At 35.6% G+C, this 11,419-nt stretch overlaps 1 protein-coding gene across 1 annotated transcript in view; it reads left to right on the top strand.

The window, feature by feature from the left end:
- Positions 1-1,643: 1,643 nt before the first annotated feature.
- The window catches only part of LIPM (lipase family member M), a 20,321-nt gene continuing 10,545 nt past the window's right edge, over positions 1,644-11,419 (top strand). The window contains exons 1-2 of the mRNA XM_006925974.1: positions 1,644-1,957; positions 4,074-4,188. Of these exons, the coding sequence (XP_006926036.1) occupies positions 1,811-1,957; positions 4,074-4,188 (262 nt within the window). The 5' untranslated portion in view covers positions 1,644-1,810. The remainder of the gene's footprint in view (positions 1,958-4,073; positions 4,189-11,419) is intronic.

The following is an 11,419-nucleotide window of genomic DNA, read 5'->3' as shown; positions in this document are numbered from 1 at the left end:
GGTCTCTAAAGTCTGAAAAAATGGAGGCAGGGGTGAAGAGTAGTCCTACTACCAAAAATAGGAGATTCTTTCTGAACTAATCAGTTTACTGGCATCAATTATTTCATTAATAATCTGTACAGTATTCACAAGTATGTCAATCCAATGTGGGAGTTGATCTTTCTTAAATATATTAAAACAAATGTGACTAAGTTAGATCTCTCAAAACTATAATGAAATTATTAGGAATTATTTTGAATTTGAAATCCAAGAGGGAACTTCTAAAGAGACAATTCACAGATTGATGTAATTGCTTTTGATAGGTTTTGTGAGGTTTTGTCTTTGAATAGGGAAGAGAATATTGGAACATTACAGTTTTTTCATGTGGTAATAAAACTAAACAATTAATTAAAAACCTGAATTTTAGTTCTGGCCTTGCTACTCCCTACCTAGGTAATGCTGGGCCAGTTGTTCAACGTGTCTTCACATTTCTAAAAATGAAAGAGCTGAATAAGATTTCCTTTCCTTCTGGCTATGCAACATTTTAAAATCCTAAAATGTCAACAGTAGGCTTCAAAGTTCTTTTCTAAAGTTTCATTTTGCATAATTTCAGAGTGTATTCAGTGGGTACTGAGGACATGGGGCAATGCAGTGTTAGACAAATGCTCCCTCTTTCCTTCTAAATTAGGTCAAATCACTCCTCCTTAGCATTCGTCAGACCAACAATGGTGGAAATGTTGAAATTAGTCCAGATAAGAAATGCAGGCTTGCTTCCTCATAGGTACAGCCAAGCCAGAGTGGGCGAGGCTGAGATTGAGCAGATACTTTCTCACAGACTCATCATTCCTGATCCAGCTTTGACTGTTTCATCAACAACATTTCGAAAGTCTATAAATTAGTGTGGCTGCTGTTAGTTCAGTTCCGAAGAGTTGATGTAAAAGTAAAAAAATCTTTTACTTTAATATTTTTTTTCTTAAAAACTAACACATTTTTTACTTAAAATGATAATAATTCTATCCTCCTGGCCTGCTTGAATATTAGTAGGCTAAGAAATTGCTCACATTGCCACACAGTCTATTGAACTAAGACATTTAATTTATAAAAATAAACAGGCTGCAACTCAGTTTAGTTATTGAAAACAATTTAATTAATCTCTCAGTAATTAATTAGTGATTAGAATACAAAATAAAACATTTCATACATGACTATTTAGTTGAGCTGGATTGAAATGGCTTCAACGTGGAAGATTCATTTTCTTCTAATCAATATTCTCAAGCCATCACTAATAATAGAAAATGCACCAAAAATTTTTGAAATTTTAAATAAAAATAATTATCACTATATTGATCTTCAACCAAAGGACAGTGATCATTGAAACTTTAGAATGTAACTATAGAAACTTGTAGTATTTTCTGCAGCCTCCATACCATCCTACCTATCAAAGAAAGATAACAACTAAGAAAAAAGGAAAAGATTTTCCCAATGGCTCCTATTACCTGATAAGAATCCATAAGGTTCTATGGATTGTCTCACATGCACATAACTCCAGGTTGCATCAAAGAAAGTTTTACACACCTACAAGTTAAAGGATTGGTGACTGCAAGTCGTGTGAGGGAATGGGAGGAGCTGGATCGTACTGGGACATCCTAGACAATATCTCCATTCTACTTTGTGTTCTTTCATTCCTATCAACCAAGCTTGTTTAATTTGCTTCAGAATTTAAGGAAGAAATTACAGCTGGAAAATGTATAAGCTTTTAAACCTATAGATCCTTCTGACTTTAGAACTAGCTGTTATTTCGCCAGGAAAGCATGAATGAAGATGTTGAACCATGTTAAAAATCTTGTCAAGATTGTGGATTGTTCCACACAGAACTGAGATGTGGCTTCTGATTCTGGTGGCGTGTTTTTTCCGAAGAAATTTGAATTCAGGACTTATGCCAACTAAAAATGTGGACCCAGAAGCATTCATGAATATTGTAAGTTGGAATTTTCCATAATGTTTTGGGGGAGATGAAGTGCCTTACATGTTAATGTTTGCATCTGTGTATTATCTACATTATTTATTATATTTATATATGGTAGTGATTTTTGCTGGTAGAGTATAGTCATAAATTAGCATATTGTACTGGAAAGTGCTAAACTGCTAAACTCGTTGTGCGTAGACTGGGTTCTCTTCGAACAAATTCAATAAACTGGGCTAATGATTTAATCCCTTTGGGTTTCAAATGCAATTTAACTTTTTCTTAAATTCTTTGTTTAATTTTATGAGCAAAAAAATCATTGCAGTGTCTTGGGCCAAACCTAAATCCTTGATTATTTCCATGTTGTCTGTGCTTTTTATTCTTTTTCTACTTTCTCCCATATTAGAAAGGTGTTAACCCTCACTTCTTACTATTAGGGTACCCACTTCTAGCAGCATCCTGAATCATTCTAATCTATTCTGGTTATCTTATTTTGGACTGTTAACTCTGTTGACTGTCAGTAAAAGGACCCTAATGAATGGTAGAGAGGGCCTCCTGTGAGTGAAATTCATAAATGATGTGATAACTGTTTAGGTATATCTCAGAGAAGTTTTTTTTGGCTTACTTTCAAATTCTTAGTGAGTTAATAATGTCCACTATGTAGTAACACTTATCCAATAGCAGACATTGTGATGAAAGCTTCAGAGACACTCATTTCATTTTATTTTCACCACTCTATACAGTAAATATGACAGTCCTCATTTTTCAAATCAAGGAACTAAGATTAAAGAGGTTAAGCAACTTAAATTGGGCAACACCACTGGTTGGCGGTAGAGCTACAATTTATAAGCAGGCCTATCTGAACACATAATTGCAACCACTATGCAATAAACTCTCCCAGATGAGAAATAGAGACAACCTCCAGTTGAGTAAGATTATTGTAGTATTCACGATCCATAGATTTATCATAGACTTAACATGCCCTTATACAGATTTTAAGATCCTTTTTACAGAAGCCTTCTTTGAATGGATTCTAAAACTCTGACAGGCCATAGAAATATTTTAAATCTACATGATGCCAAATATCAGGTTTCTTTTGATCATTCCAAAAAGTGACTGTCTTTTGATGGTTTGTCCAAACAACATGTTGGCATAGATCCCTAGGAGCCATCCTCTGTCCCTAAGAAGATCCCACACGAATTCTTCTGGGTTATTGGGTGGAGGGAATCTCTTCAGCTGTAGGCAGAGCCAGTCTCCCTGGGCCTCGCTCACTAGATACACCCAGCACTACATGCTGTTGGGGCTTCAGGAGCCCTAAAACTAATATGTATTGAATTGGATTCTAGCATTGAGCAGTTATGCATGGAGAGGCAAAGTAAAACAGAAAATATATGTGATTGTTGGTATAAATTAAATGAAATAGAGTTTCTACATGTAACAACTGTATAGAATAGGAGTGGATCCGTATATAGGCAACAAGAAACAGGAAATCTCTCCAATTCACTAAGGGATCCTTGCCATATAAAGGTATTAAGAACTACTGCCCTTAAGTCTTTAAGTTTTAAAGCTGAAAAGTAACAAGGAATGCATGCCCCAGGGGTTCTCATAAGATAGGCATGACATTGGCTACCTTAGAATTACCTGATCCCTAACTCAAAGTGAGCCCAGGAAGGAACCTGTATGTCTAAATGCCCCAGATGATTTTGATGCACACCCAAGTTTTGGAATCAGTGTCCTGGCCCGGTGGTTCTCAAACATTAGAGTGCATCAGAATTGCCTAAGGAGCTTCTTAAAACACAAATTGCTAGGCCTCATCCTCCAAGTTCATGATTCAGTAGGTTTGGTGGAAACTGATCATTTGTATTTCTAACAAGCATCGAAGTGATGCAGACGTTTTTGGTCCAGGGTCACACTTGGAGAATCATCGTTTTAATCTAGTCTTCACATTAAAGATAAAGAAGATGAGGACTGTAGAGAGGTGGCTAATTTTTCTAAGATAATATGATTAGAGAAAAACAAGGAATTTCTTATCTATGTCTTCTACCATCAAGGCATCTACTTGTTACTTCGGGATTATTGAGGATATAACCATACACAAGTTAACTCAAAAGAAATTGTACTTTTTCCATAGAGCGAAATCATCCAACATCAAGGCTATCCCTGTGAGGAGTATGAAGTCACAACAAAAGATGGGTATATCCTTTCTGTTAACAGAATTCCTCAAGGCCTAATGCAACTTAAGGCAGGTATGGTTTACCCTATGTCACTCCAACATGGCAGTCTTCTCTACAGTAATGACTTGTGGTTTGAGCATGTAAAAGGAAGTCTGAGTTCTTAATATAGACTGAGGCTTACTGTTCAAACAAAAAGATGGCTTCAGTTTCCCTCTTAATCCCCATTATCACTTTGATCTCCAATTATCTCAAATAAACATAGTGTTTCTTTTCAAAAAAAAGTCCATTTCTTAACCTCTTCTTGCACTTTACCCATTTCCTAAACTGCTCCTATATAGATATTCTAGAATATCCTCTAATGACCTCTTGAACAGACTGCACCAACCCCTGCTGGTGAAGAATGCAAACTCCAATATGGCACCTGGTGCCCACCCTTGAACACCCTATTTTCCCCATCCAAATAGCACTTTAAATATTTCCAATGTTGTCCAGATTTTCACCAAGATCTTCTTAAGAATTGGGCACTATAAGTATACTTTTACTTTTTGGTACATGTTTCCAAACTTTATATAATGAAGTTGTTTTGTTGTGTTTTGTTTTCGCATATGAGATTTTCAGCTATTTCTGGCTTTTTAAAATTCACCTTCATTACTCATTAAATTGAGTTCATCTTCCATTTCTATCTGTCTCTATTTCTTTTAATACTCTAGCTCTATGTTTATAGCAGCAACTGTGTTAACTGTCGCAAGTACAGTTAATATAGTTTCCTATTGTGTTCTTTCTATATGTCAGGTGCAATGCGAAGTGCTTTATTTGCATTAGTCTTATTTAATTTTCACAGTAATCGTAAGAAACTGCCATTCAGAGGTTAAATAACTTGGCCAGGAAAGTCTGTGCTAGTACTTACTAGTATGTTGCAAAACCAGCACTCAAATCAAGATGTCTTACACCATAGCCCATGTTCTTAACTAGAACCAGAAAATTCTGGGAGAAGGCTATTGGACTTCAGGGCATCTGTTTTATTCCAATCTACACTTGTGCAGCTTTTTGCAAACCAGCTTTTTTTAAATATCAGCTGCACAGCTGTATATTATATATCGAGCATGCTCCTACCTCAACGCCTTTGAACTTACAGTTCTCGCTCTAGATAACTATTTCATCAGATACCTACAGTTTGTCCTGGTCCTTCTTTCAGGCCTTCTCTATCATGTTCCTTCCTGACCATCCTATTCAAATTATCAACCCCGTGCCACCTATTGAAGTCTAATTTCTTATCTTGCTTAATTTTTCCTATAGCACTTAACACCACTTGATATGTAGCTACTTGCTCGTTTGTTTATCTCTTTCCCCTACCCCACCAGAATATAAACTCAGTGGGAGCAGGGACTTTATTTTGTTCAAGGCTATCGCCAGTGTCTAAAAGAGTGCCAACTACATTGTAGATGGCAATACATATATGTGGAATAAATTAATTAATTTTATATAATTAAATCAATAGCCTGGAGACACAGAGGTAACTTTTCACCAAGTCCCACAAATTCTAGAGGGTAATCAAGGCTTGGCTCTGCCAAGCAATCAAGTGACCGTGGCAGTTCCTAAACTCAGGGGAGAAACCTGCAACTCCTATTCATGGGAGTTTGTTTTCCCACCTCCTGTTTGTTTACATTGTTCACTCATTGCCCAAAAGTTTGGAGTTTAAGGTGCCAGCCTTTTTGGCCCAGTTGGTGCAGAATACTCTCCTCTAGTAGCTGATGTTGTTCCTGCATCTCCCACTGACCTCTTCAAGGAGGAACTCTCCCAGCACTGAGGGGAAATAAGATTTGACAACATCTCTTCAAAAAGAGGTCCAGTGAAATTCATACTAAAAACAACTGAAAGATGTCTACAAGCTTGTGGCAAAAGCCTTTTTAAAATCTTACTTCATCAGATAACCACTGTTTGCTTCAAATATTTATATCAAGAGAGAAAATAAGCTGGGCCATCCTCAAAAATAACAGATTTTTAGAGTAGCCGTTACACATTCACCTGTTGGCTATAAGTTAAATGAATGTCCGTGATTCTAAGGGATACTTGAAATGACATCAATTATTTACAAGCCAGTTCTCTCACTAGGTGAACCACAAGCACAAACTACTGTTAAGTAGCCAAGCTGGCCCCAGCCACGGGAAATGTCACAAGAATTCCAAAAAGAAGCATTGATCCACTTCGGTTTGATCGTATCACATTTAGGTCACCTCTTTGAGGGCTAAGAGGACAAACTCAATGACCAGACAAAATAAAACCTAAAATAATTAGGTTCTCCTAGTCCTTCACTAGCAGCCCTCATGCTCTCTCCTCAGAGGGATAAAATGAAGCAAATGAAATCCATAAATACTGCCCAGATGATGGATGAGATTGTTAGAGAAAGGCCTCTGTGCTATGGGGAGATTGCATATGGACTCAGTTCACTGAATAACAGAATCTACCATCTTATAAGAAAATAGGCAGGAGACTGAATGCTTAATTTACAGTATTTTAATTAACTCTCAAAACCCTGTGAGGTAGGATATTATATCCTTGTTTTATTAATGAGGGCACTGAAGCTCAGAGAATCACTGCCTTTGAAGATTATGGCACTAATAACAACAGCAACAATAAAGCTCTTTACTACAGACTTCCTCTAAGCCAGGTACTACAGTATAGACATTACATTCATGATCTGATGTCATTCTCATAAGGCCTATTAACAGCTTGATGTTTTTTTACTCCTAAAGGTGCAGCATTTTATTAATCTTTCAATGTTGCTTTCTGTCAAAAATGAGGCTTACCTTAATTTACCTTTTTTATATTTTTAAATAAGTTTTTCTTTTTCAATTACAGTTGGCATACTATATTACATTAGTTTCAGGTGCACAACATAATAATGAGACATTTATATAACTTATGAAGTGATCACCTCGATAAATCTAGTACCCACCTGACATCATACATAGTTATTACAATATTATTGACTATATTCCTTATTCTATACTTTATATCCTCATGACTATTTTCTAACTACCAATTTGTACTCTTTTTTTAATACATATTTATTCAGCATAGTGATCAGACTATTAAATTTAGCAATCACCAGCATGGGTACAAAAAAGAAATCTACATTAAAGCCTTTTGTTGGAATGCTTTACACTTTCCACAGAACAGAAACTAAAATAACCTGTTAAACGGTTAGTCACAAATACAGTCCTTGAGTCTTTTGGCCATGTACACATGAGTATTATCTAAAACATATCTTCTTTGTAGCAGCTGGGCCCTGCCACCACTGTGCTTGGCTGAGTTCACAAATCTGTTGTAACCTGTAAGCTTCCCCATCACTACTCTGGCTCTCCTCTCCTGCTAAGCTTTGTCTCCTGGCAGTATTTAAAGCCTCCTGACACTGCCATAGCTACTGCTGCTGCTGGAACTGCCACAGTCACCTTGGTTTCGTGGTTTGGCAAAGTGTTGGCCTCCACCATCATAGGGGCTCCGGCCTCCACTTTCCTTCTTTCATGGGTCCAAAATTTGAAGATTGATTATTGTAATTACCCAAATCATTGTAGCTTCCACAACCTCCAAAACTGCTTCCATCATTACCAAATCCATTATAGCCATCCCCACTGGCACCATATTCTCCAGCACCATGGCTGCCACCAAAGCCACTTCAACCACTGAAGTTTCCTCCATGACCAAAGTTGTCATTCCCACCAAACCCACCTCCACGACCACCACCAAAGTTTCCAGAACCACTCCGACCTCTCTGGCTGGATGAAGCACTGACCATCTCTTGCTTAGGTAGGGCTTTCCTCACTTCACAGTTGTGACCATTCACAGTTTGGTATTTCTGAAGGACAGAAATATCAAACTGTGAATGGTCACAACTGTGAAGTGGGATTACTGTGTCCTTCTTTGTCTCTTGTTATAACCTTTGTTTTAAAGTCTATTTTGTCTGGTGTAAGTATTACTATCCCAGCTTTTTTTGGTTTGTTTCCATTTTCATGAGATATCTTTTTCCATCCCTTTACCTTAATTTATTTAATGTGTTAGAATTCCTAAAGTCTTTAATATTTATTTATTTCCTACTATTTTCATAAATTTTTAAAATATAATTTCAAATTTACAGAAAGTTTTAAGAATCATACAAGGAACTACCACATACCCTTAACCCTAATTTACCAGTTGTGAATTACATTTTACCCCCATTCTCTCTCTCTCTCTCTTTCTCTCTTCTCCCCCTTCATATTTTTTCAAAAATCTTTGACAATAAGTTTGAGACATCATGCCCATTAATCCCTATCTACTTCAGTATGTATTTCCTAATGTCGAGAAAGGAAAAATAAATTTTTTTCCTACTTATTTTAGGTTCTCCAACTAGGGCCCTGCAAATTAGACCTAACGAAAGACAGATTAACAAGAGAAACACAAGCAGTGGTTTATTCACGTGGGCATCACACATACACATGGCAGCACTCAGAGATGAGTAACTCGAAAGGCTGGTTAGATTCTGGGGTCTATATGCCTAACTTAGAAAAGAAAACAGAGTTGGAAAAAGAGCACTTATGGAAAAGCAAATGACTTTTTGGAAAAATGAATGGCACTTAGGAAGACCGATAGGAGATGTGCTAGTTTATGACAAAGTATATTCAGTTGTAGTGCCAACTTCTCATCTCCAAGAAGAGATTACAGTTGCTTTCAGGGAGGGAATTTATATGACAATTGAGTTCTTTTGAGAGGCTTGCTTTTAGATAGACAAGGGGTCTCAGGAACTCAAATGCCTTCAGCACAAAACGATTCTTATGCCAAAGTGACATATTTGCAGAGAGTGGGAGCAATATCCTGATCTTCACTAAGAAAAAGGATATTCACTTCTATAACCACAATATATTTATCAAAATCACAATATGTATAAAATTAGGAAGCTAACACTGATTGATATTAGTATCTAATCCATAGTCTATATTCAAATTTTGTCAATTATGCCAAAGTCCTTTATAGCTTTTTCCCCGCTGGTCAATCATCTAATCCAGGATCATACACCATATTTGGTTGTCATATCTCTTTGTCTCCTTTCTAAACTGAAAAAACTCCTCAGGTTTCTTTGTCTTTTTTGACTTTGACATTTTTTGTAGTTTTGGACAGTTATTTGATACAATGTTCTTCAGTTTAGTTTGATGTTTCTTCATGATGAGATTCGGGTTATACATTTTGGCAAGAATACCACAGAATGGAGTTGTGTCTTTCACAGTGCATCGTATTATGAAGCACATGATGTTGGTTTGTTCCAATATTGGTAATATTTGCTTAATTTTTTTTCTTTTTTCCCCAGCATTATTGATGTATATTCAAGTATATTAAAGTATATTGATGTATATTTAAAGTATATTAATCATGATTTTATATATTTATACATTATATAATCATTACCACTTTCAGGTTAACACATCCATAACCTCACATAGTTACCGTGTGTGTGTGTGTGTGTGTGTGTGTGTGTGTGTGTGTGTGTGTGAAAGAGAGAGAGAGAAAGAAAGAGAGAGAGTGAGAGAGAGACAATGCTCTTAGCAAATTTCAAGTATACAATACAATATTAATAATTATGGTCACCATGCTGTATGTTAGCTAGATCTCCAGAATTTATTCATCTTATAACGGAAGACTTGTATCATTTAACCATCATCTCATTAGCCTCACCAATTAGCTCCTGGTAACCACTATTTTAATCTGTTTCTATGAGTTCTACTTTTTTATTATTCCATATACAAGTGAGATTATACAATATATGTCTTTCTCTGTCTGACTCTTTATTTAATGTAATGCCCTCCAGGCATATTCATGTTGTTGCAAATGGTAGGATCTATTTCTTTCTCATGGCTGAATGATATTTCGTTGCATATATAGAATGCATCTTCTTTATCCATTCATTACTCAACAAGACACTTAGGATGTTCCCATATCTCAGCTATTGTAAATAGTGCTGCAATGAACATGGGAGTGTAGATAACTCTTCAAAATACCGATTTTATTTGCCTGGAATATACACCCAGAAGTGGGATTGCTAGATCATATGGTATTTTCATTTTTAATTTTTTGTGGAAACTCCATTTTGTTTTCCATAATAGATGTACCAATTTACTTCCAACTTATGATATACAAGGTTTCCTTTTCTCCACATCCTCACCAACCCTGCTTATCCTTCCTTTAGATAAAAGTCATTCTAACAAGTGTGAGATGATATCTCATTGTGGTTTTGATTTGCATTTCCTTGATGTTTAGTGATGTTGAGCACCTTTTCCTGTGCCAATAGGCCACATGTACCTCTTCTTTGGCAAAATGTCCGTTCAGATCCTTTGCCCATTTTTAAATTGGATTACTTGGAGGTTTTTTGCTGCTGAATTGTATGAATTCTTTATATATTTTGGATATTAACCCCTTATCAGATAAATGGTCTGCAAACATTTTCTCCCATTCCATAGGTTGCCTTTTTTACTCTGCTGACTATTTTATTTGCTATGCAGAAGTTTTTTAGTTTGATATATCCCACACGTTTATTTTTGCTATTGTCACCTGTGCTTTTGGTGTCATATCCAAAAAAAATCATTGCCAAGGCCAATGTCAAAGAGCTTTTTCCCCATGTTTTCTTTTAGGTTTCAGGTCTTACACTTACGTCTTTAATCCATTTTGAGTTAATTTTTGTGAGTGGTATAAGTTAGGGTTTCAGTTCCATTTGGTGATATTAGCTTTGATCACTTTGTTGAGATGATATCTGCCAAATTTTTCTACTATAAAATTAGTATTCTTTATTTGTAATTAATAAATATTTGTGAGGAAATACTTTTAGGATATGTAAACATTCTGTATCTCTTCAAATTTTTACCCACTAATTTTAGCATCCATTGATGATTTTATAATGCCATTGATCTTTCTATATTTATTAATTTGGTATTATATTGTAAATAAGAGCTTTTTCTTCTCCCCTAAATATTTATTTATTAATTTTTATTGATATCAATATTGACTCACATATTCTTAATTTATTCAATGATATATAATTTATTACTATCATTATTTATTTTGATGCTCAAATTTCTCCATATTTGATCAGTGGGAGATCCTTTAAGCTGGCTTGTGGGGTACCTTTTACATGAAGGGCCCACAACCACTCAACCATTGCATGTATGATATGAGTATATAGAGATGTATATATTAATATTATAATATTAATAATTTTAAGCAATATATAATATATTAGTATATTAGAACATATATTTGTTTATGTGTACATATTTATGTG

The sequence above is a fragment of the Pteropus alecto genome, unplaced genomic scaffold (assembly GCF_000325575.1).
Source record: "Pteropus alecto unplaced genomic scaffold, ASM32557v1 scaffold88, whole genome shotgun sequence".
Lineage (NCBI taxonomy): Eukaryota > Metazoa > Chordata > Mammalia > Chiroptera > Pteropodidae > Pteropus > Pteropus alecto.
This window is presented reverse-complemented; position numbering and strand designations above follow the sequence as displayed.